This window comes from Chelonia mydas, chromosome 5 (genome assembly GCF_015237465.2).
Source record: "Chelonia mydas isolate rCheMyd1 chromosome 5, rCheMyd1.pri.v2, whole genome shotgun sequence".
NCBI classification, from domain to species: Eukaryota; Metazoa; Chordata; order Testudines; family Cheloniidae; genus Chelonia; species Chelonia mydas.
Window position 1 is genome coordinate 129,296,445 of NC_051245.2, and position 26,501 is coordinate 129,322,945.

Consider the following 26,501-nt stretch of genomic DNA (forward strand, 5'->3'; position numbering starts at 1 on the left):
TCATTTGCTCAGAAACTTACTTAATGACACATTCAATGTTTCATGATAAACTCATTTGGACACTAAGTTACTGGAAAAAATCTTCCATTCCAAGAAGTATGTGCACGTGTCTTGACACTCAGTAATGACATTTTTGTATGGCTATTTTGTGACTTTAAAAAAGTCACCACAAAAGTGTTCCAGTTTCTGATTTTGAAAATAATTTGTGTATCATCTTTCACTTGTGGCTTCTACACCAGGGCAAGAACCATCATTTTACAGATGGAAAAGAGAGGTCAACGGATTTGCCCCAAACTACAGCACGTGTAAGTGGCAAAGTGGGAGACAGAACTCGTATCTGCTAAATTCCACCCCTTGCTCTAACCACTAGATGGTTGATTCTGCTTGCCCAATGGCTTAACTCCTTGAATGGGAATTTATATCAGTTGAGAATTTAACCCTCTGTCAGTTGTGTGCATAAGGGATGATGCATGCAAATCCCAGGTATAAAGCTGTACACACAGAACCTCCTTTGACAATGCAGCCCTGAAACGATTGCACTAACCTGAGGTCTCCGCATCCACCCCATTGTCTTCAGCCACTTTGAGAAAGATCTGACAGGCAAAGAGAGGTTAAAAAGAAAATTAGAAGTGGTCTAATACAGCAATAATGTGCTGCTTGATGTAACATGGGAGAGCCAATGATTCCAGTACAGAATGCATCATGTCAACATGAGGGGCTATATGGAATATCCCTTGCCTATAGCAGTGGTTCTCAACCAGGGGTACGTGTACCCCTGGGGGTACTCAGAGGTCTTCCAGGGGGCACATCAACTCATCTAGATATTTGCCTAGTTTTACAACAGGCTACATAAAAAGCACTAGCGAAGGCAGTACAAAGTAAAATTTCATAGTCGATTTGTTTATATTGCTTTGTATATTATACACCAGGGGGTCTCAAACTGGGGGTCAGGGGTCACAAGGTTCTTACATGGGGGATTGGGGGGGGTCACGAGCTGTTGGCCTTCACCCCAAACATTTGCCTCCAGCATTTATAATGGTGTTGAATATATAAAAAGCGTTTTTAGTTTATAAAGAGGTGTCGTACTTAGAGACTTTCTATGTGATAGGGGTCACCAGTACAAAAGTTTGAGAACCACTGCTCTACACTGAAAGGTAAGGACAGTATTTATATTCCAATTGATTTATTTTATAATTATATGGTAAAAATGAGAAAGTCAGCCGTTTGTCAGTAATGGTGTGGCTGTGACACTTCTTTTGTCTGATTTTATGTCTGATTTTATAAGTCTTTAAGTGAGGTGAAACTTGGGGGTACACAAGACAAATCAGACTCTTGAAAGGGGTACAGTCGTCTGGAAAGGTTGAGAGCCACTGGCCTAGAACAACTTAGAAATATAACCAGTGTGACACCTGAGGACTTGGCAGCCAAATGCAGCCCTATGATTTTGATTGCTGAGTTTGGGACAGTATTTTTTTTTGGGGGGGAGGCGGGGAAGGGGTGAACAGCACACATGTTCTATTAGCTCCAGCTAAGAATGGCGTGGGACATTTTTTATCTGCTCACTATTCAATAATCATGATGCAGAGTAAGCACTTATTGTAACCTTCATCCCTTTCCAGTGAAGATGCACATATGAAGCGTGATATTAAACTGGTGGAAGTCCACTTGCCTTCTAATCAAGAAGGAACAACATTCCCAGCTGTGATGGGATATGCTTTCCCCTGTGATTTCCTATATAGGAAGGACCAAGTTTTCAAACACAGAAGACAACAACAATGTTCTAGAAGCTGCTGGAAGAATCAGGTTTTCCTCCAACCAGTTACAGAGGAAATCATGATAGCAAATGTGTTTCAGAAGGTGTTGGAGAATACAACAGACAGGGCTTCAAGGGGACAGGCTCTTTGTGCTGCTCTGGTGATGCAAAGCTACAGGAAAGCCAGTGTGCCCTAGTGAAAGTGAAATCTCTAGGTGGAGGAGAGTCTGGGCAGGGGGTACGACCAAAATATTGCTGAAATCCAGCAATCCCTGGCTGCTGGAATGGCCCCTGGGAGTCTCTTGGAACCAGGTGAACTTACAGCAGCCCCGAGATATCTGAAAGTACTTGACAGAGTAAGTTAAAAACCTGATCATTAGAAAATAGTTCGGGCCAGACCCCCAGCTGGTGAAAATGGGGAGCTGTACTGTCTATAACAGAGCTGTGCTCACTCACCCCAGCTGAAGACCTGGCCCTCAATTTTTAATGTACGTTTCCCTTGTGGGCACACTTAAATTGGGCAGGAGGAGAGAATTCTTTTCACACTTCCGTGGGTTATGAACTCAGGGCCAGACCTATTCCCTGGTTGACAGGTTTCCCATGGATACACAGGGGATTTTGCCGTGGAGTCTGCAATTACTTGTTTGGCATTGTCTAAGCCATCAGATGAGCTTCAGCTCACATACCTCCTCCAGGGTAGTCTCCGAGATGCCGTAACTCGAAATGCCCAGGTCAGAGAGACGGTCGTCGATCTCATGGAACAGCTCCACAAAAGCTCCTTCTCTAGCAGCTTCATATGGCAAGATGTAAGTTAACTCATGGCCAATCTCCTCTACCAGCCTGGCCTCAGGAACATGCTTCATAATGAGGTTGGAGATAACAGAGACGTCTGGAGGAACCAAAATACAAGATGCCTGTCCTGTTACTCTGTGGGTCACCGGTAACAAACACTGCAGAGACTCAGGAATCTCGCTGAGACACATCCTCAGCTGGGGTAAAACACAACCCAGTGATGGATCGACTTCAGTGGAGCTAAGCCCCAGCTGCAGATCCAAGCAGCTATTTCTATTTGCACCATTTCTGAAGACCTTTGAAAACAGAACACAATCAACAGCCCTGCAAGCCACACTACACAAATGTTCTCTGTGCAGTGCTAACAACTGGCAAGCACATCGGCTTTGATGGCCCTTAAATTCTGGTCTCATTTGATCGTTAGGTGAAATTTCATACTATTCAGCACTTTGCATTCATTATACTTTGCAAGTATTAAATGTTCCTCAAAACCCCAGATAGGGCAGTGCTGTTATCCTTTTTTTTACAGATGGGGGAACAGAAGCAGAGAGGTTAAGTGAGTTGCTCAAGACCACAGCGGTGAGATTCAATTTCATGCATGCCTTTTTCAGTCCTTACCTATTGTCAAGGTGTCACTTTCATGGTCACTGCCAAGCCCAGCATCCGAGCTGCTCTGGGAGACACTGTCGTCCTAGGTACATAAGAAAGGATGAGCATATGTTAACTGGATCAAAAGGCAGCCAGCTGTATGCTGCCCTCTTCTTATAACACCACCCAGAGAGGCCAAGCAATCCGGATGCTCTAGGAAGGGGCTATAGCGTAGAGGATCTTAATGTCCTTTATTGTAACAAAGGGTTGAGATAAGTACTGTAAGAGGATGTAAGAGCAGAAGCTAATATCAGCAGTGATGTATTTAATCTATTCAGGTAAGCAGCCAAATTGCAAAGCAGCAGCATCCATTGTCAGGCCGAAAACACTGTCATTAAAGATGCTATGCAAGGAGGGTGTAATGGACACAAGCCTCCAATGCAATGGTTTAACCGGATCTGATCTCAGGGCTGTGCCAAGGTAGATAATGCTTCTGTGCCGTGCTAAGGGATTTCTTTTCAACCCATTTACTCCATTGCATTTTAACTGTTGCTTCTTGGCAGCCTTAAGATTTGGTGTAGGAGGACAGAGGTGGAAGGAGAAAGGAAGTGGACAGCCGCTATGGGAACTGTACCTTTTTCAGGTACGACACCGTACTGCTGCTGTTTCTGCAGGAGCTCAGTGAAGAGTCCACGTCCTTCTTGACCAGGGTCAGGTAATAGCCTGTTCCCAGCTGGTTTTTCAGGAACAGGGAAGAGCCAATGCAGCACAGTCTGCCATGAGAAATGATGGCGATCCTGTCCCCTAGGATGTCTGCCTCATCCATGTGATGTGTGGACAGAATGATGGTGCGGCCTGTAAACAAAGAAGGGAAGACAAACACCAAGGAGTTTGCCAGTAAGTCAACAATATCAATGTCCCTAGGTCATGGGGGATGCAAGCACCCTGCCCTCCCCATACTGCTAAATGGGTCCCTGGTATGAGTGGGGGAATGGTATGGAATAAGTTAACAACTACTAGCTCAGGTGGATTCTCTCCTCTCCTTCATGACCTAGTCCCCATCCTGTTTGTATTTCGCCACTCGTCTTGGTAGGCATTTACAGTGCTAGCTATGGAAACAGAACAAGCCACACCCAGCAGTGAGTGGACGCACAGTGATCTGAGCAGTGGAAGATGTGGTGCTCCTGAATTCCCCATTCACCAGGTTCTGCTCAACTGGAGCAAGGGTTGTGATTTCAGGGTACACCAATGAAAGGGGTTTCATACCAATACGTCAGCCTACTTAACACCAGAGGGCTTTAGCCTAATGCAGACACCAAAGGTCAGCTTCTGATCTGAGCTACACCCATATGAATCCAGTTACTCCAGATTTACACCTGTGGGAGTGAAATCAGAATCTGCCCTCCTATCCTCTTCCCTCAGTGGGAACTGTACGTAGAACATGGTTTACTCTTGAGCACTGAAATGCAGTCCCACCAATTAAAGAGAAGGGTCTCGTTATAACGAGACTGCAAAAAGGGTCTCATTAATAGGGAATGCAGGGGTCTGGGTGCCCTGAGCCCAGGGCTGGGGCTGTTTGTTGCCGTCTTCTACCAGGGCACCAAGGGATTTGCAATGACACGTTAGTAACAATTCCCCCATACAATCAGCAAAGGCAGAACAATGTATTTTATCAAAGCCACAAGCCACTGATGCCCTTTCGCTTCCAACTATAACTGGGTGAAAGTATAGATACCTTGGCGATACTTCAGAAGCAGTTCCCATATCCCTCGGCGAGAGTAAGGATCCACCCCAGCTGTTGGCTCGTCCAGAATGACAACCTTTGATCCACCCACAAAGGCCAAGGCCACCGACAGCTTTCTCTGCATGCCACCTGCGAAGCAGACGGCACGAGAGAAGAATTCAGGCTGGAGGCGTGAACAAAGGAGCAGTGATCTGTGCTGTAAGGTGCTGTGGGAGAGATTCCTCACCCCCTGCACACAAATGCCTTCTGAAGCCATGTGTGCACACAGATAAAGGTAAATCACTCTAGGCTCCATCCTCCCGCCATGACAGAGCTCTGCACCGTGCCTGGGAACAAGGAGGGGGAAGGGGGGCCCTTCAAGGAGCTGGTCGTTGCTCCTGGATCTTGCGCTGCTCAGCACCAGCATCAGAGCAGCTGAGAAGCTGATCTAACTTATTTGACTGTTGTAAAGTCTGCCAAGTCCCTTACCGCCAATGGAGAATTGGCAGAGTGGAGCTCCACCGCACCTACACTGGGAGCGGGGCAGCTGGTGCAGGAGCCAGTGCAGCCAGCCTCACACCAGCAGTGTTCTCCTACACTAGGGGATTCTCAGTTAGCCGTTTGGGGCCAGAATCCACTCATCTGGCACTGCCTGAGGGGGATAAAGTGAACAGAGCAGACTGGAGAGTACAGACAGTGGCTTTAACCACTTTGCTTTTGTCTAACTTTCTAGGGGTGGAGGGCAAAGCATTGCTCCAGTCACTGCCCAGGGTGCCAGACGTACTGGTTTAGTTTTATATTTTATTAAGATGTCTAGAGATCTTTGGACACTGGCTGCTGATAAATTCAATAGCGTATTTACTATGAGAGCTTTTGTAATGACTGTCATTGGATTGAAGCTGGGACCTCTGGAACTAAAGCATGAGTGGGCAGGGGGCTCGGGGAGGGGAAGGTGCTGATCCGCGGGGCCATTAGTGCGTGCTGAGCACCCACTATTTTTCCCCCATGGGTGCTCCAGCCCCGGAGCATCCACGGAATCAGCACCTATGTCAACAGGGATTGAACCTTGGCAGGTCCAGAACTAAGAGCATAAGTCTCCTCATCTTGAGCTACAGGACTAAGTTCTCAAGCTAGTAGCTGTAGCAGACCCACCTCTGTTGTAGATTAGGCATAGAGGTGGATATTTAACACACACTGAGTGGCAGGTTACTCTGTAGTACCTTGCTTCGCCTCTCAGTATTAGGGAACGACAGTGCCCTTCTCGAAGCCTCCTGAGCAGCTGAGATGAGACACGCAAAGGGCTGAAGAGTTGGACCTACCAGAGAGTTTGCTGGTTCTAGCTTTGAGTTTGTGAGGCAGGCCGACATCCAGCACCATCTGCTGCATCTCCTCTTTCACCTTTTCTTCTGACAGCCCTTTCAGACGTGCGTAGAACCAGATGTGCTCTTCCACAGTCAGCCTAAGGGGTAGGGAGCAGAACCGGCAAGGCACTATGGCTCAGTCAGGCTCAGACTCATCCCATGAACCGTTTTTTAATTAGTTACAAAACCCATTCTTATTTAGGCAGGATAATATTGTACAGGGATAAGATTTTTGGAAGTGACTAATGATTTGGGGGACTCAACCTGGGACACCTTAGGTGCTCAGTGCGATCTGAAAATCAGGCCATATTAAGGTGCCTCAGGTTGGACTCCCAAACACTGAGGTGCCCCAAATCATTAGTCACGTTGGAAAATTTTAATCTTTTTTTTTTAATGGAAGGAACAGTTTTCTAAAAGAAAAACGGGGAAAATGGTCTCGATGGATGTGCAAGGCACTGTGGATAGATCCCAGATACATCGAACAATAAAACAGAACCTACTTCTGTCCAGCTACAGATTCTGAACACCTCCATCACTGAGCTATCCCAGACCACATATACAACTCGGAAAAGCACCTCCTGGGTGGGAAGTAACTCCTAGTAGAAGCCACTATTTGCTGGTTTGAGCCCATGAGGTGCAATGTCTCCCATGTGACACCAACGACCCTCAGCTTCCATTGAATATTATGTTCCAGATCCGCAGCTGGTGTAACCAGTCCACTCACTTCAATTGAGCTATGCTGAATTACACCACTGAGCAGGTAGCCAAATACGGTGCATTTTAACATCCTGATTCTTGGTTCATTCCCATTTACTACTATATTGATACTACTTCATCGTTCAACTGCCTCTAAACAGCAGCCTTTATACCCCTTGCAAAATGACATGCCAGTTACATCTACTTTTGTATGCACATTCGCTAACCACTGTCCCATGGAGTTACTCTGGATTTACACAAGCAAGAGAGAGACCAGCAGTGGGCCTAGAGCCATAGAGGGTGGTAATGTCAGAAAATGAGAAAAGGAATCCACTGTAATTTTAAATAAACACACACACGTTTTTGTGTTGTATTACAGATCCCATCATTGTGCTTCCTGGCTGCTACTCACAAGTCAAAGAGGACATTGTGCTGGGGACAGACGCCCAAGTTCTGCCTGATGGTGCTGAGCTCGGAGCGGATATCTTTGCCCAGGATGAAGGCTGTGCCCGAGGTCGGAGGAAATAAACCAGTTAAGATGGACCTGAATGACAAATGCAGTAAATGGTAAGTGAGCTCCAAAATGTCAGAGCACAATCCAAATCAAGAGGGGGCTTGTTCCACATGCACTAGGGAATGAAAGGACAACGGCTAGGATAGAGTCTTGCTGATATCCCACATCACGTGATTATTCCCCAAAGAAAACAATCAGAGAAACATCTCGCATGTGAGCTCAGTTTTAATGGGAGCTGGACAGAACCATATGCTCTCGGTTCTGCAAGAGAAAAATACCCTCCCCACTCCCTAAAAGCTTTTAATGCTTTCAGAATTCATTTCCTTATTCTGATAAAGCAGGGTCACAAAGTGGGTTATTAAAAAGTGTTGCTGACATTGTACCAAGTCAGGCATAGTCTTGATCTGGAACCGTGACAATTCACTGGCACCAAAATGTTCTATTCCCCAATATCGGTGTGTTTCATGGGCCAGATTCTCAGAAGATGTAAATCAGCAGAGCTCTACTGAAGTCAGCAGAGATACACTGATTTACACCTGCTGAGTCTCTGGCCTTGCAAATTTAATCTATACATCTATCCACATGCATATATTACATTGTCGTGTTTAGACAAAACATTAGGTTTCAGAGCCACTCTAACAAGAGTGCCTTCCCTAACCTTAAAAATATTGTCCTTACATGGTTGTGGTTTTCCCAGCTCCATTATGTCCCAGAAAGGATGTGATCTGCCCTTCAAAGAAATTAAGTGTAAGCCCATCCACAGCAACCTTCTTGCCATCACGATAAATCTTCACCAGGTTCTGAATGGAGACCCCCAGGCTTAGATGAATGGGTTCCTCCTCCATGCAGTCTGCGAGAAGAAAAAGTAATCAGCAAGGCAGCGTAGAATAGACACAGCACCAATAATATTAATACACATCTTTCCATGGCCAATGAGAACCCACAGTGAAGTGGGGCATCTAGGAAGATTCCTGATCTCCGTTCCCGGGTGTTATCCCTCCATGGTAGTTCACTTTAGCTTGGCACTAATCAGTTCTTTGGAGGCCAGTTGTAAGGCCCTGATCCAATGCCCCCATGTCAGAGAGGACCCAGTCCTGTGAGATACTGAGCACCCTCCACTGAAATCAGCAGAAGTGGAGGGAATGCCACAGCTCACAGATTCATGCCTCAATGCCAAAGGAGAGCCCAATCCTGCCTGCCTTATTTGGGCAAGATTTCCAGTGATATATGTGGGAGGACTGCACAATCACGCGCACATTCTGTTCATTATCAGGGGACCCAATAGTGAGTAGGACAGGAGCAGCTTTAATTCCATGATGCTAAATTCCAACATCCTTTCATAGAATCATAGAATATCAGGGTTGGAAGGGACCTCAGGAGGTCATCTAGTCCAACCCCCTGCTCAAAGCAGGACCAATCCCCAATCAAATCATCCCAGCCAGGGCTTTGTCAAGCCTGACCTTAAAAACTTCCAAGGAAGGAGATTCTACCACCTCCCTAGGTAACGCATTCCAGTGTTTCACCACCCTCCTAGTGAAAAAGTTTTTCCTAATATCCAACCTAAACCTCCCCCACTGCAACTTTCACGCAGTCCTTACCCAGGGTAAGTCCCCAACTTCGTTCATTTAAACCTAAGCGCCTGCCTTCTGACCCAGCGTGGGCCAGACACTTACGCTCCGACGGCCCTTTGTGATCAGAACGAGCATGCCGCCTCTCCTCAGATTCCTCGCCGAACCAATAAGTCTTTGTAAAGGGGAAGTACCAGGGCCTGGGAATTCCATACTGGCCTAAACGGGGAGGAAAGCATTCACGTGAGCCCAGCAAAATCCACCATAACGTCTCTATGTTTAAAAGCAGAGGGCAAGTACTGACACATTGTATCTCCAACTGTCGGGCCTTGGAGACCAGCAGCACATATATGAGACGGTGAAAATCCCCCTTCTAGGATGGAAATTGGCGACAGATTGAGAGAGAGATTTTAGCCAGGTGGGGAATATTAGATGATTTCAAAACGTTACAACCAATCTTCCCAAACCCCACTTTACTCTAATAGTTAAATGCCCGATATCTGGGAGGTGCTAACCACCCTGTGCCAGGTACCAAGTGCCCTCAACTCCTGGCAAAGCCAATGGGAATTGAAGAGGCTGAGAATCTCATAGGAGGTGCTAGCACCTGGCTGGACTGAGCCTAGGTTCTCTGTATACAGGGGCACTTGGAAATTGTCCAGGAGTTTGATCAGCGGCTTCGATGTGTGGGGTTGCCCCCTTCCCCCTTCTGTAACATGTGCTGCCTGGAATGTGAAACGCTCTTGATGAATGGGCAGGAATACGCAGGACCCACAAAGAGCAGGACACCACGTCTCTAGGCAATAGTAAAGGCTCACCTGGGAAGACAGACTCAATGTACCAGGTCATAACCCCATAGAGGAAGGTATCAAACAACATCATGAAGGCAGATATGGTGAGGTTGAAGCCATCTTCTTCCAGGGGGCTTTCAAAGAGGTTGTCCCACTGCACGCCAACCCCCTGCTCCTCAAACAATGCAAAGTACTCGCAGCCAAACCCAAAGGCGACCGGGGACAGCAGGCTCTAGGAGAGCAAGATGTTCACACTCTTGAGACTATTCACAAACTCATCTCTTCATCTTTAAAAATAAACAGAGAGGGGGCTGCTCAGCCCTCATGCTAGTGTCATGACTCAAAACACAAAGGGTGGAATCTGGGCCCTACTGAAGTCAGGTGGGGCCAGGGTTTTCACTGAGGGCTCTGCAAGCTCCCATTGCCGAGTTTTGTGCTTGCATAGCCCTCCTGAGTTTGAAAGCTTGACTCCCACTCAAACGTGACGGGGTTTGTGTTGCTCTTAGAAGAGACTGAAACAAGGAGCAGAGCTAGAGAGAATAATGCAGTAGAATAACTATGTGTGTGTGTATAAATAAGTAAAATGAAGGGATTCTCTACCCCTAGTAACCAGAAAGGACTTTCCTTTAGCTGCAGAAACATGTTGTCCTTGTTTGTTTTTATTGAGTCACCCTAGGAAGAAAACCCAGGTTTAAATTACCGGGAGGCGGGGGGCGATTGCAAACTCAAAATAGTGCTGCAACCACCCCAAAAGTAAGACCAGAACAGGCACCCTGGGTCAGACCAATGGTCCATCTAGCCCAGCATCCTGTCTTCCGACAGGGGCCACCACCAGATGCTTCGGAGGGAGTGAACAGAACAGGGCAATCATTGAGTGATCCATCCCCTGTCATCTACTCCCAGCTTCTGGCAGTCAGAGGCTAGGGACCACCCAGGCATGGGGTTGTGTCCCTGACTATCTTGGCTAATAACCATTAATGGACCTATCCTCCATGAACTTATCTAATTGTTTTTTGAACCCCATTATAGTTTTAATCTTCACAACATCCCTGCAACAAATTCCACAGGTTTACTGTGTGTTATGTGTAGTAGTACTTCCTTTTGTTTGTTTTAAACTTGCTGCCTTTTAATTGCATTGGGTGATACCTGGGTTCCTGTGTTACGTGAAGGGGTGAATAACACTTCCTTATTCACTTTCTCCACACCAGTCACAATTTTATAGACCTCTGTCATATCCCCCCTTAGTCGTCTCTTTTCCAAGCTGAAAGTCCCAGTTTTTTTAATCTTTCCCCATACAGAAGCTGGTCCGTAACAATGATTTTGTTGCCCTTCTCTGTATGTTTTGCAGTTCTAATCGATCTTTTTTGTGATGGTGTGACCACAACTGCACCCAGTATTCAAGGTGTGGGCATACCATGGATTTAAATAGTGGCATTATGATATTTACTGTCTTATTACTGTCCCTTTCCTAGTGGTTCCTAACATTCTGTGTGCTTTCTAGACTGCTGCTGCACATTGAGTAGTTGTTTTCAGAGAACTATCCACGACTCCCAGATCTCTTTCTTGAGTGGTAACAGCTAATTTAGACCCCATCATTTTGTATGTATAGTTGGGATTATGCTTTCCAATGTACATTACTTTGCACTTATAAATATTCAATTTCATCTGCCATTTTGTTGCCCGATTACCCAGTTTAATGAGATCCCTTTGTAACTCCTTCCAGTAGCTTTGGACTTAACTATCCTGTGTAATTTTGTATCATCTGTAAATTTTGCCACTTCACTGTTCACCCCTTTTTCCAGATCATTCATGAGTATGTTGAACAGCACTAGTCCCAATACAGATCCCTGGAGGAACCCGCTATTTACCTCTCTCCATTCTGAAAACTGACCATTTAGTCCTACTTTTTGTTTTCTTGTCTTTTAACCAGTTAGTGATCTGTGAGATGACCTTCCTTCTTTCCCATGACTGCTTACTTTGCTTAAGAGCCTTTGGTGAGGTACCTTGTCAAAGGCTTTCTGAAAGCCCAAGTACACTATATCCACTGGATCGCTGTTGTCCAGAGGTTTGTTGACCCCTCAAAGAATTCTAATGGTTTGGTAAGGGATAATTTCCCTTTACAAAAGCCATATTGACTCTTTCCTAACAAATCATGTTCATCTATGTGTCCAATAATTTTGTTCTTTACTACAGTTTCAACCAATTTGCCTGGTACTGACGTTAGGCTTACCGGCCTGTAATTGCCAGGATCACCTCTGGACACTTTTTAAAAAATTGGTGTCACATTAATTATCCTCCAATCATCTGGTACAGAAGCTGATTTAAGCGATAGGTCACATGCCACAGATAGTAGTTCTGCAATTTCATATTTGAGTTCCTTCAGAACTCTTGGGTGAATCCCATCTGGTCCTGGTGACTTATTACTGTTTAATTTATCAATTTTTTCCAAAACCGCCTCCACAGATACCTCCATCTGGGAAAGTTCCTCAGATTTGTTACCTAAAAAGAAGAGCTCAGGTGTGGGACTCTCCCTCACACCCTCTGCAGTGAAGACCAATTGAAAGAATTCATTGAGCTTCTCCACAACGGTCTTATCTTCCTTGAGTGCCCCTTTAGCACTTCGATCGTCCAGTGGCCCCACTGGTTGTTTAGCAGGCTTCCTGCCCCTGATGTACTTAAACATTTTTTGGTTGTTAGTTTCTGAGTCTTTTGCTAGTTGCTCTTCCGATTCTCTTTTGGCCTGCCTACTTAGCCTTTCACACTTGATTTGCTAGAGTTTATGCACTATTGTCCTCAGTAGGATTTGACTTCCCATTTTTAAAGGATGCCTTTTTGCCTCTAACCGATTCTTTTACTTTGCTATTTAGCCATTGTGGCACATTTTTAGTCCTTGTACTAGCCTGAGAAGTTCTCAAAATTTCAATCTGCATGATGGGCACCCATCCCTATCTGCACTGGGATCACTGAAGTGTTCAGAGAGTCACAGATTTTACGGCCAGAAGTGACCATCATGATCATCTAGTCTGAGCTCCCGCATAACACGATCCGTGGAATTTCACCCAGTGCTCCTGGCCCTGAGCCCAAGGTTTGAACACTATGCTGTTATGTGGCTAGGCAGTGCCCCAAAGGGAGTTCTTCATGCTGCTATGCTGAAGACGGGTTTGGTTTGTTTCCCCCTCCTCTTGCTCCCCAGATGACTAGACCGCAGTATGGAGGAAGGGAGGGAGTGTTGTATGCAGCCACCCCCCTGCGAGTTAAGGAATGCTGTGGAGAATCTCTAAAGGGAGGCTGATCCAGTTCCTCTCAGATGGACAGGCCTCTAGGGGAGAACAGCTTAAGGGTCTGATCCTGTCACAAATGGGCAATATGACATGAACTTCAGAGGGGCAGCATCAGGCCTCACAGCATCAGATGGGGGAATCTCAGTACTCCCTGAAGAGCATGCCCAGAGATCCCTTCCCCACTCCCAGGCTCCCTGATCACTATCAAACCCCGAAGTTTTTTATTGGTGCCAGCTCTGATGGCCCTTTGCCCTGGGTACAGTGGAAAACAATGGCCTCTTGCACACCCAAGCCCCACATGCTAAAAGAGCCACCGAGCGCTTTGCTGGCCATGGTATAATATTCAATACAGCTCCTCCGTGCCAAGCCCGCCGTGACTCACCGCGAACATTTTCAGTGAGAAGCTCACGTAGTCCTGCCAGGCGACACACAGCACGTAGGGCAGGTAGAGGGTGAAATAGATGATCCCCCCACAGGCTGTTGCCAGGTTGGCCCTGGAGAACATGGTGCTGATGAGGAAGCACTGCAAGATGGTCACCACGGCAAAGACGGAGAGGAAGACAAACACCACACTGGGGTCGCTATAGGGCAGCAGGTTTCCCATCTGGGCAAGGAGGAGATACATGTGTCACAAGGCAAACAGGGCTCACTGAGAAGCAATCTACAGGGCCCACTTGCAGAATCGCTATTCAGAACAGAACTACCCTTTAACTGCTTTAGCTGCCCCGTCCCGTAAGCAGGAGGGATTGTGCCAGCGCCAGAAGTGCATTTTGCCCTAGGCCTGGTACTCTGCACACTGAGGTGCACTGAACAATCACTGAAGCACCTCTGTTGTTTGAAATCAGTGGTTCTCATCACCTCATCTCGATATTTGCCTAGTTTTACAACAGGCTACATGAGAAGCACTAGCAAAGGCAGCAAAAACTGAAATTCCAGACAGACAGTGACTCGTTTACACTGCGCTATGTACTACACACTGAAAGGTAAGGACAATCTTTATATTCCCATTGATCCATTTTATAACGATATGGTAAAAATGAGAAAGTCAGCACTTTTTCAGTAATAGCGTGCTGTGACACTTTTGTATGTTTGTGTCTGATTTTGTAAGCAAGTCGTTGTTAAGTGAGGAGTAACTTGGGGTTACACAAGACAAATCAGACTCTTTAAAGGGGTACAGTCGTCTGGAGAGGTTTGGTGCCACTGTTTTAAATCACTCAGCCTCGTTTTGGAACCAAGAGCCCCTGCCCAGTGAGTCACTGCCTGATCCAAGTTCCTAGAAGATTAATTAACCCCAGATCATTCGTTACCAGGCTGACTGTCAGCAGGGCCCTGCATTATGCTGCCCCTCAGGAAATCAACACTGCTGAGGCGGGGAGAGAGAGAGAGAGAGTGACGGTGCCAGCCTCACCTTCAGGATCAGCACCAGAAGCCCAGCGCTCATGAGGAGGGGGATGAGGCTGCTGATGAACCAGCTGAACCAGAGGGTGCCATTGTCCAGGCCCATGATTCTCATGGTCTCCTTCAGCCGGGCTTCCTTCTCGTACACAATCCCCTTGATTATTACAGCCACCGAGTAGATCCAGGCCAGAGTCATGAAGAGGGGCATGGAACGGCCCATGACACGCAGGAATCTGGTGGCGGGAAGGAAAGAGACGGGAAAGATTGCGGTGGTTATTTACTTTAGAGAGCGTCACCAAGGGCGGCTGGGTACCCTACAGGCGCAGAGGACGAGGATCACAATCACGCCTTGAGGTCCCTGTCGGGGCCAGGGCTCCATTGTGCAAAGTGAAGCATGCACACAGGGCCAGGGCCTCACCTGGTGCAAATCGGTGTAGCTCTCCAGAAGTCACTGGGGGAGGGGGCGACTCACAATGCGGTGCTGCTGCTCTGTTAGCAGGGCAATGCTTGACGACCTTTCTAGACTAGTCCCCGGCCACTTCCGGGCCAGCCTGCAGCTGCACAAGCCTGGGTGGAGGAGAGGGCCCAGGGACCAAGCACAGCTACACTTCCTGCCCCCCCACTGCTGACCCCTGCCTCTCCCGCCGAGGCCTGGCCAGGCACCGAGAGGGAGTGACACAGCACTGTCCTGATAATGCACTCTCCCATCCCCACACTCTGCAGTTGGGAGGCACCATCCTCCACAGAGCTCTCCTGGGGCAGGGCCTCCTTGCGCAGCCCCCTCAGGAGCCATCATGGAGCCAGAAACCCTTTGGGTACCTGCACAGAGCAATACACCCAATCCCACATTAAGGAGCCCTGTTCATGCACCAGTAGAAAAATGCACAGGTACCACTAGCCCAAATCAGCAGGGTAACAGAAGGCCCAACCCTGCCCCTGTCAAAGCCAGTGGCCGCAGTCCCAGTGACTCAGGATCAGACATGGATCCTGCTACCTGGTCGACCTACTGCATAACTTACATATCATCCACGTAACAGGGGTAGGGCATCTGCTGTACATAGACACCAGTCTTCTTCTCCGTGCCCGTCAGCGCCCTGATGATCGCCTGCTCCACAACATCCTGCAAATACACGAAGCCGCCCCAGACATACCGCATGTCTTCAAAGGGGTCAGCACGAGGACCGGGGTCCCAGTACCTAAGCCAAGGGAAGAAAGATCACCTGTTAGCAATCCTTACCAGGCCTAGAGTCTCCCAACGCCTCTCTTGAGAAGGCAGCCGGGCAGCACTCACCCATCCTTAATCTTGTTTGTCCTTTCCACATTGTCTATGTCCATCCGTATCTTGTACTTGATGTGAGGAGGCAGCTCTACACTGTTTGGGGAGATTTCAGGGAAGACAATGCCAGCCCAGAACCTCCTCTCATCCAGGAGCTCCATGGACCTGTTTATGAGCCGCACTTCTGTGGCCACGGGCTCCAGTTTGTCCAGGTTGACACACTAAATGGAGACAGATTTGTAAGTCCATAGGCAGAGTTCATTACATAGGGTTATATGTTGGTAGCTACAGTTATAGAACACATTCAAGCCTTTGAAACAAGAGGGACCCTGAGATGCTAACACCTTCACCTAAAAGATGGGGCAAAGCTACACTGTGCTGGAACACCCAGTCATTCATTTAGAGAGGTGGAATCCAGTGAGTTCAATACAGCCTAGAGCTTTAAAACCGCTGCAGTTTCTCCTGCAGTCACTAAATAATACCAGATGCAGAAAAACAAGCATCCAGGGCACTGATGAGACCAGCCATCACCAGCTGCCCATAATGTTGGGGCAGGACCATCACTGGAAACCACATGGAACATGCAAGATAAGATTTTTTCAAAGATGATGGCCCAAAGTTAGGCTCTTCTGTCTGTATTTTGGCACCTAAGTGAGCAGCCTGAGTTTCAGAAGTGCTGAACACCCAGCAGCTCCCACTGAGGCTAGGATACTTACTTAGATGCTTAAATGTGGGCCATGACACTGCAAACCCAGACACCAAACTACCACCCATAAGCGCTGAGCTTTTTACAATATGACTCTCCTAGACCCCTTGCAGAGACCGTGGCTTGGCCGTGTACTGGAGGATATGCATGAGCAAAACCTCTCTGCTGTCAAGGGGGAGCACAGACGTTACCTAACAGCAGCAGCAAGCTTGCGTGTGGGCTCACCTCCATGAAGCGGGAGATGGTTTGGACAGCCTGGTCAGTCTCATTGAAGGCATCCATCCAGGTGTATGTGGAGCCATTCACTGGCTGAACGTCCTCTGGGGACTTTGCCAAGAACAGGGAAACATCTTGAACCGTCCAGTTTGAGCCGTTCAAGTGAGTGTCCCAGAGGCCTTCGCTCTTCAGCAGCGTCTGCAATTATGGTGTCAAGGGGAAACAATGACCATTAGGCTCAGTTTTGGATCCCCCCCAGCAAGGCAGAGATTGTACCAAGCTACCATGACTCTTTCCCCTTGGACCTGGAAGTCCAGCTCCGGACAACGACTGAGAATGGAGAGTTTCCTGAGCACATGAATGCTCCTCAGCATGCCCTGTTGCTAATTCTGCCAAAGCCCGGGACTTCCATCAGGGAAGCCCAGGTTCCCGGCGTGCAGCATCACAGTGGCTGCAGTGTGATAAAATGAAAATCCCCAGGGGACAATAACATTCAAGGGAGACACAAAATTGGTAGTATCAAATGGGGCGCCCAAGTTGCCTGATCCAGGGGCCTCGTTTGGCAGCTTGCTAGAAGACCGAAGGCTACTCCCAGTTCACAGGACAATAAACAAGTTGCAGCTACTCTTAGAGAACACAAATCCCAGCACAGATTGGCCACTCACATCATGGTCTAGCTATTTGGTAAAGGCAGCATGGTCTGGTGCGTAGGCCACGGGACTGAGACTCATCAGGCCGGGATTCTAATCCCTGTTCCGCCACTGGCCTACTGTGTGACTTTGGGCAAGTCACTTCATCGTTCTGTGCCTCAGTTTCTCCCCCACACTTCGCCTGTCCTGTGCATTTAAACTGTGCAGGGCAGGGACTATCTCTCACAATGAGTGTGCACGGATCCTACCACAGTGGCATCATGATCTTAGCCTAGGCTGAACTGTAATACAAATAGGAATCTCCAGATCTATCTAAATCCCTCTATCTGAAGAATTCACAGAGTGCCCAACACCGTATGTCCTGCCTTGCAGGCTGAGAAGTGACTCTGGACTGCTCTCTCTACTGCAGGTGGAGGGCAGCAGAGAACCACACACTTTGGACACTCAGAGCCTGCCCATTGACACAGTAAATACACTCCCAGCCTCATAGGCACATTTGCTAACAACAGCTCTCCAGCAGGTGGCAGCCTTGCTCAGGTCTCTGGGAAAGTGGGAAGAGTTACAAAACATTCCCCCCCAACCAAACAAAAAAGCCATCACTGGAAAGCAGAGAAGCACAAAGAAAACAGGAGATTTTTTCAGCTAATTGGTGGTTGCTACATGCTACTGACACCTTCCAAACAATTCTTTGCTTTGAGTGGAGACGAAGAGGTGATCGAGCGTAACTGGGAATTCAATTCCCGAGGTGCTAAGCGTAAATATCAATGCAGCAAGGCTGACCCTGCCTCCTCCGGCATGTATTTATTGTAAGTTACAGCACAGTGTTGCTCTGGGAGTAGAGGTTATACAAGGAGGAACTGCTGGCTGAACCATCTATCTCACAGACAGAGTGGGTCACAATATTAAAGGGAAGGGACATCCCAAATATGCAGGACAAATAATAAAACACTTAATAAAAGAATCTCTGGAGGAGGGCTGTTAGAGGAAGGCTAATCCTGGGGCTAAAGGCACTGAACCGGGAGCCAGGTGACCTGGGTTCAATTCCCACCTGTGCCATAGACCCTGCTGTGATCTTGGGCAAGTCATGTAATCTCGTGACTTAGTTCCCCATCTGTAAATTGGAATTGTATGTCCTTTGTCTGTTTACGCTGGAAGTAAGACTGTCTCCTATACAACTCCACCACATGTAACATTACATACCATATAAGGCTCAGTAGAAAAGAGGGAAGCATTCCCTGCAAAGGATATGGCTAAGCAGAAGAACAACAAATCTAAGGAATGGTTACGAACTATACAAATAGGAAACTGACTTTTGAGCATACTTCAGACTAAAGAAAGGTAAAGAATTTAAACCTGAATAGCTGTTTCAGACACACAGACAGTGCAAATGGGCACGAGATTAAAAAAACAACATGGCAAAGCAGGAAAAAAGGGAAGAATATGCCAAGCTAGTAAAGGAGAACACAAGAAAGAAAAATAGAAATGGAAAGGGGGAGATTCTCCTGTCCCTTCTGTCTATATTTTGTCTCCTTAGCGTCCGCTCATGCAAACACTCCTTACAGCAGCCAGTGGTTTCACACTATTTGTATTCACGTTGTTCATGTTAAAAGCAAACACGCACTGTTCTCTGAGCAATTCCTTCTGCACCCTTTAAGTCAATGGGTGTGTTGTCATATATCCTCAACAGAAGTAGGCTCCAGCCCCAAATGTCAAACAAGAGGTAGAAAAACATTGCTCCTTTCGGTGCCCCTTCAGCTACAAGGAGCTTGACATAAACATACAGTGACCTGCAGGGCTGGAACTCGGCATCTAACCACTCAGTAACCCTATAGCCTGCCTGTCTCACAGAAGGCATGTCATCGGGTTTAAACAAACAGCCGTCAAGGTCATTAGGCCAAACAACTGACCTACCATGACAGTGGCCCCAGCTGGAAGGTCTTGTGTTTTGGCCTGATAAGTATGTAACTGATCCTTGTTCCATCTCTAAATTTAACAGAATGTTGATGCATGACTTTGCCAGATACTCACAATAAAAGGCCCCATGCACACACATTGGGATAGGTGATGGGGAAGGAGAGTGATGCCTTGAAAACTGAGCTATAATGGCATTTGTTAAAACAAAGCAGGGGACTGGAACTCTTCGGAACCTCAGGAAGCCTCTGCTAGAATGGAGACGATTAACAACAGCTCTCTTGGTTCATGGATCTCGCTTCAAAATGCACCACTCACTTTTCCAGGGACATCTGATTGCAAACCAGTATCCAAAGGCTGGCCCTGCGGCAGGGTATGCAGCTCCCTTTATAGTCTCCAGGCCTGATTCTGATCTTACTCAGACCAGCGTAATCAAGAGAAACTCCCATCAAGCCAGCACCGCCATTAGAGTGATTAGAGAGTCCTGCTCTCACATTTCCAGGCCCCGGGGGCGAATGCAGCGGGGTGGGCCAGAGAATACTTTGCACTTCCGTTCAGTGCGGGAACTGGGAGACAACGCCAGGGCTCCAACAGATATAGGAAGATTACCGCAGTGCAACGACGACATTCTGATTTTTGTCTAGCTTTACTGGGGAGACAGCGGTAACAGCTGTCCCAGACTTGTTCTGAAGGGCCTGATTCATCACTGCGCCCCTCCAGTTTTACATCGGTGTAACTCCCGTGGGGAAGGTGCAGATGGTCTGACTCTGAGTCCACCCGATCAAGGGAGCTATGCCAGCATGTAAGTGCAGTAATGCAGCAGCAGACCAGGCCCCTGATATTTATTTTATATGTTAAGCCTGATTCGCTTCTTGCTTACATGGGTGTAAACCAGGAGTTACGCCGCTGAAGCGAAGGGATTTATAACAAAGGTGGGAATTCATATTCAGACTCACTGCTCCTTCCGGTAAGTCAGCACGCACTGTATGTTATCAAGTGATCGGCCCCTAGGGCAACATTGGCTCTTCCACAAATTTAAGCACACCGTGCAATTCAAAATGAGCCCAATCCTGCCAGATGCCTCACTTCAGCTGAGAGGTGCTGAGCCCCCAATTCCCACTGCACTCAATGGGATCTGAGGGTGCTTGACACCTCCCAGGATCAGTCCTTGGTTTGTGACTGCTTTCTACAAGGTATACCTTATGCTAACACCAAGACAGCAGTTGCCCTGGTACTTACAGACATTTGCTGTGACGAAGGAGAACCCAGCATAGCAAGTTAAATGTGTCAGGAACCCTGCTCTCCAGGTTATACACATGTAATAGTCAGCAGTGAAGAAGAAAGAGCGGACTCCAGGCAAGGCAGATGGAGGGCAGTGGTTAATCATGCTCTGCTTCAGTTCACGGCACTGTGTGACATGATTACAGGGCGCTCGTGTGTCACATCCTGTACTTAAAAATCTCTTGTTCTCAACTCAGATGGGCCAGATCCTCAACTGATGTAAACTGGTGCAACTCCAGTGAAGTCAGTGGAGGAACTGACCCAGCTGTGTCTAGTGCGTTATTCAGTTCCCATTTCACGCACACACCGTTTCAGACAAGACTAAAACCTTCCTTCTCGAATCATGCTGTAGCATTGCACCGGCAGTAGCTACCATGCAGAAGAGCTTGTCTCCAGGAATGACCCCTTAGCGCTGTGCATACCAGCTCAGGACTGAAGTGCCAGTCACATCCCCAAAATAAATACTTTAGCTCACTCCTTGTATGCAAGGCTCTTGTGGCTTTGTCAAGGACAAAGTTATCGAAGAAATTTAAGGTATGTCTACACTGCAATTAAACCCCCCTGGCTGGCCCATGCCAGCTGGCTCGGGGCCAGGCTAAGGGGCTGTTTACTTGCAGTGTAGACTCGGATGCTCTGGGACACTCCTACCTCACAGGGTCCTAGAGCCCAAGCTCCGGCACAAGCCAGATTGTCTACGCCACAAATGAACAATCCCTTAGAATGAGCCCTTAGCCTGAGTCAGCTGGCATGGGCCAGCCGCAGGGGTTTAATTACAGTGCAGACATACCCAGAGTGACAGCATACTGACCCGGATCAGATCCATTTCCTGGCTGCTTTCCATGAACGTCCAAATCTTCGAGCCTATCTCCTCCCACATCCCTCCTAGGTCCCGGAACACGCCCAGCTCCTGGAAAGTCCTGTTCACCTGCCAGCAAAGGGGAAGGATTATTCCAAAATTTCAGCATTGCAGGTCTGAGCAGCAGCAGGTCAGGTGGGCAGAGTGCAAGTCTAGGCACTGCGCTGCCCAAGTTTTATTGGTAATGTGGTAGCTACAGCAAGGAGAAAAATCACACGTTTGAAAAGAAAAATATCACAATCTAGTACATTTGTGTGCCCAGGATCTCAATGCCTTTGTAGGCCACTTTGAAGGGCTGAATTATGACTGGCTCTTTCATGGGTGTGCATGGGGAGCAGCGTACAAAAAGCCTACCCCCCTCCCCACTCTCACTTTTCATGTCAGGGCCATTCAGGAAAGCACTAGGACTGCTGCTTCCCGCTGCTCCCAGAAGTGAGTATCTCCCCAAAGGAGTTGGGAAGGAGACGCAGCCTGGGTATGCCCCAGCCACCCCTCCTGTCTTCCAGCCCCCTTTTCTCTGTGAGGCTTCAGCAGAGAACCTGTATTGGCTCTGTGCTACAGGACAATCACCTTTGTACTTGAGCTGGTTAAACTAACAGTAGGGCCAAATTAAACCATCTCCGTAGAACAAAGCTGTGAACTGCATAAATGGGTCGGGCCCCATCTCTTCTGTGCTGCTTACATGCGGGACAGGGTTCCATAGCCTACCTCAGCCATGACCCTCCTCGTGACCGGGGTGTCAGGAGTGTACAGGATCTTCCCAATAAGCAAAGGCTTCAGAGCCCTCCAAATAATTCGGGAAAGCGGACTGGATTCAAGATTCTTCAGCAGCTCATTGCAATAGGGTGCTAAACAGGGAGAGAACGTGCATGAGCTAAGCTAGAGCCACGGTATCGAACAACTCAAAGGCACTTACTCATGGGCAAGCATGTCACACACGTGTGCATTTTAAAACCAGAAATATCTGAGCCAAGAGGGTTGGAGTTATCACCCTGAGCTGCACAGCTTGACCAGAAACCCAACTGGATCTGGAGTTCTGAAAGTGACAAAGGGACATCTGCATAGCATCCACCATGAAAACCAGGCACCTGTGCAAAGCGTGCGCTGCTCACTGATTACAAAGCGCAGTTCAGTCAAAAGAGCACATCAAAGGCCCAATTTTCAAAGGCTCAGTAGCCAGATCTGCAGCAGAGCTCAGCACCCCATGTGCACCCAAAAGGCAGAGCACTTTGCAAGTCTAACACATGGTAGCACACACAAGGCCTAACCCAAAGCCTAGATTAGTCAGTGGGAGTCTTCAGTGGGTTCCGTGTCAGGTCCTTACACTGCCATTATAAGAACCTCTCACATCATATGGAACGGTCTCCGCTAGCCTATCGTGCAGTCTGAGCATGTAAATACACACAGGCCTTGAGTCATTATCTGGCCATCCTGTCAGCCTGTGGGACAGTCAAGAGGAAGCGGAGGCCTCTAACGAGTCACACACTCGTAACGTGAACAGGCACGTTGGCCAGGACTGGGTCTCACTTACTTGTAGAATTATCATAGAAATTCGCTGCATCCTCCTCGGTGCTGTTGCCTCCAAACAGGGCTTTGTAGTTGTTGTCCTCGTACCAGTTGAGAGATTTGATTTTCAACCCTCCTCCCTCCGGATGGCCACACACGATCCGCGACACCGCCTGGTAGATCTGGGTGGAGGAGCTTGTGGAGTTCACATTGGTCAGAAATATCACCTCCTGCCTCATGTCACTCCAGCTCTTCATGCTCACCAGCTGCAATGCACGGGGACAAAGGGCTTGTTTATTTCATTTGCATGGAGCAGATATTTTGATATCAAAGCATCTGTCTCCACAAACACCTGATTAATTTAATAAACCATCCACGTGAAACAGACCTTGGAAAATCAATGCGGGGGACCTTGCACTCAGGAAATGTCCCATGTATGCAGCAGGGGCCTGGCTTCTGTTGCGCCATCTCCTTTATTCTGCGTTTTTCAATGACTCGCAGAGAAAAGCCCTAGCTCCTGCCCTCATGTGAACTCCACGCTTCTCAGGGCTGCACCCCATTCACATTCCAGCAGGACCCCCTCATTCAGGCGACAGAATGTGTGTGGGGGGGGAAGTGAGCCAGAAGGAGAGGCAGGGAAATAATAAACAGTGAGTCAAACTAATCAGATGCAGCTTTGCAACATTCAGAGGCTGAGAGACAGGGCCCAGTTCTCTGCTGGTGTAAACTGGCATAGCTCCACTGATGCCAATGGGCTTGTGCCAATTTACACTGGCCCGTGAGCTCAGATATCACTTTCCTCCCACCCTCCCTTTATCAGGGGCATTCCCAGAAAATCCTTGATGGTCATGAGGCAAGTCCAGCTGCAGCCGAACTTCGGGGTCACAACAGGGATCTTCATTGCCTCCGCAACAATAAAACCAGCCAAACATCACAGGGCACTTCCCTTGGCATCTTCCCTAACACAAGGTGCAGGGGCATTAACACTACAGATTGGTTAGGAAGAGTCTATCCTCCACCAGAAACAGAATCCCCGTCACTCTGACATAAGCATCCGTGTCCGCTCACTTACAAAGTGATGTGAATAAAAACACCACAGGACTGGCCTATGACACTACGGTAACATACTGCGCTTTAAGAGAGAAGGCCAGATACCCAGAGTGTGTAAAATGGCATGTCTCCACGGATGTCCATTTATACCAGCTCACAATCTAGCCTGTAATGCTTCGGACCATTATTTTCAGAGCTGCCGCCCCACTGACTTCAACTGGAGCTGTGCACGATCAACACATTTGAAAAATATCAGGCCACCTTAACTAGAGGTGTCGCTATATTCGCCACCTATTGTAACAACAACAAGGCACATTTGTATTGGTAACCTGAACTGCTTCCTTGTCAATGTGTAGAAGGGCGTTCTGAAATCGAGCAGGAAGAAACTAAATTACACAGTACCAAGAAGTGCTGTGGTAGCAGGGTTGGTCCCAGGATATGAGAGACACAAGGTGGGCAAGGTAATATCTTTTACTGGACTCTGCTGGTCTGAGAGACAAGCTTTTGAGTTACACAGAGGAGCCTGAAGAAGAGCTCTGTGTAGCTCGAAGGCACTTCTCTTTCACCAACAGACACTGATCCAGTAAAAGACACTGCCTCACCCACCCTGTCTCTATAATAGCTAGAAGGCACTACAGTATTGCTACCAAAATGTCCCTCACCCCCACCCCCAGACCTATAAACGTGCAGCTGCTCTCATGTTCTGCATTGCTAGCCAGTATGCTACCCTGGTACCTACATGGTCAGATCAATTTGAAATGTGAACCAATGAGCTGTGGTCCATCACTTTATTTCCATGGACGGTGACACAAAATCAATCAGAGTGTAGCTGGCCTGCTGGTTCCGATGTACTATGTCTCTTGATTTTGTCAGTCAAAAATGACAAAGCCCTGGAACAGAGCAAACCAAATTCACCCAGGAGGTTACACCACTGAAGTTGGTGGAGTTACACTGGGGATGAGCTTGGCCCGCTGAGTTTATTCCCAGAATTGTGGATGTTTTAAACATGTTCCAATGACTTGGCAAAAATTCAGCTGATGCTAATCAAGAGCCACTCCCATGTCACACACAAGAAGTCTGTTTATTTTTAGAAAAATACACACATCACACCAATATGATGGGAGACAGATGAGACAAGCAAAACCTTGGGGTTTGCTCCATATTTGCCTAATGTTAATGCCTGAGGCATATTTTAAAATTTCTCCACTACATCCCACCCCACCAGATCTCGTGTCATTGTGGACAGCACAGCTTGGAGGAGGCAGACACCATGCGATACAATGGAAATAACCTTAGGTATACATCAGTTATTTTAGGTTTCAAAATGGCTAACTTTAATTTTGCTCTGGTTGACTCTTAAAAATAAAAATTTGACAAATATGGCCAAGATTTTCAAAAGAGACTCTTGATTTTCAGTGCCCAACTCAAAGGTCTCATCTACACTAGAAAATTCATCCATTCCACTAAGCTAGTTAAAGCAGTATGATCCACTTCCCCCAGCATCCCTAATGTGGACACAGGTATATCCGTATAAAGGTGCTTTATACCTGCTGTTCTCATATGCAAAGGAGAATAACTATATACCAGTATAACTGTATTCACAATAGGGCTTTCACCAGTATAACTATATAGGTTAAAAAACAAAATCACCCGCCTAACTGACAGTTATACCTGTTCAACTTCCAACCTTAGGCTATGAGTTAGGCCAGGCCTAAACGACAAATTTTAGCAGCTCCACTATGTTGAGTCGAGGGTGTAATGAGGTGAGATCTGTGACGGATAGAAGCCTCTAGTGTAGATGCAGCTATACTTGCAAGCCTGTGCTTTTCCCAGTGTAGCTTGTTTTGCTCTGGGGGGCTGGAATAAGCTCTACTGGCAAAAGCACAGCTTTGCCTGTGTGAGTTATGTCCACACTAGGAGCTCTGTGCCAATGTAGCATCCTGGGCTAGCTATAGTGGTAAAGCCCAGTGTAGACCTGGCTTTCGAGAAGGGCCTAGTTTTCTGAAAGTTCTGGGAACCCATTCTCTGAAATCAGACTGCTTTGGCTCGAGCTGGACATCCCAAACCCACTAGTCACTTCTGAATATCTTGGACATACACATCCACAGGGGTATATTGATCAAGCAGTCTGGGATGACTCATTTTATACCACTGATTGATAAAGAGAGAGATTAGATGAATAAAACAGACAGACTAGATCAGGCTGAGTAGTAATGCTGGCAGTTCGAGTCTCATTTACTCTACTCTTTATAGCTCCCTATAGTTTGTATTTCCTTTCTACACGTCTCCTGTCTCTAATTTCTGACAAAACCACAGTGGGCAAACTCCAGAACACTCGAGAGCTACTCCCCGCTTTGGCCTGGGGACGTACAGAAAACACGCTGGGAGGGTCACAAACCCTGGATCCCAATATGCCACTGCCGGAGCAGAGTAATCAATAGGCCTCTGTTAAGCACTGGAGACGCCTAAAGGCATAACAGGTAAGAAGCTGGCTGCCGGGTATCAGCTATCATTAAGATTTCAGATGCATATGGCTAGCTGACTGCTCCACTGCATTCAACATTGAAGGCTACATTGCAATAGCAGT

At 47.5% G+C, this 26,501-nt stretch overlaps 1 protein-coding gene across 7 annotated transcripts in view; it reads right to left on the reverse strand.

Annotated features, from left to right (window-relative positions):
- Nucleotides 1-26,501, reverse strand: part of ABCA1 (ATP binding cassette subfamily A member 1) — a 136,074-nt gene that overhangs the window by 26,322 nt on the left and 83,251 nt on the right. For all 7 annotated transcript variants that reach the window (XM_037902328.2, XM_037902325.2, XM_043547633.1 and 4 more), the window contains 18 exons: nt 22,890-23,130; nt 22,067-22,206; nt 21,311-21,427; nt 16,670-16,858; nt 15,754-15,959; nt 15,482-15,658; nt 14,473-14,695; nt 13,447-13,668; nt 9,811-10,015; nt 9,101-9,214; nt 8,106-8,277; nt 7,326-7,457; nt 6,176-6,315; nt 4,869-5,006; nt 3,768-3,988; nt 3,164-3,236; nt 2,440-2,642; nt 545-593 (listed from right to left, as the gene is read on the reverse strand). In XM_037902328.2, coding sequence (XP_037758256.1) covers nt 545-593; nt 2,440-2,642; nt 3,164-3,236; nt 3,768-3,988; nt 4,869-5,006; nt 6,176-6,315; nt 7,326-7,457; nt 8,106-8,277; nt 9,101-9,214; nt 9,811-10,015; nt 13,447-13,668; nt 14,473-14,695; nt 15,482-15,658; nt 15,754-15,959; nt 16,670-16,858; nt 21,311-21,427; nt 22,067-22,206; nt 22,890-23,130 — 2,962 coding nt within the window. The remainder of the gene's footprint in view (nt 1-544; nt 594-2,439; nt 2,643-3,163; nt 3,237-3,767; nt 3,989-4,868; nt 5,007-6,175; nt 6,316-7,325; nt 7,458-8,105; nt 8,278-9,100; nt 9,215-9,810; nt 10,016-13,446; nt 13,669-14,472; nt 14,696-15,481; nt 15,659-15,753; nt 15,960-16,669; nt 16,859-21,310; nt 21,428-22,066; nt 22,207-22,889; nt 23,131-26,501) is intronic.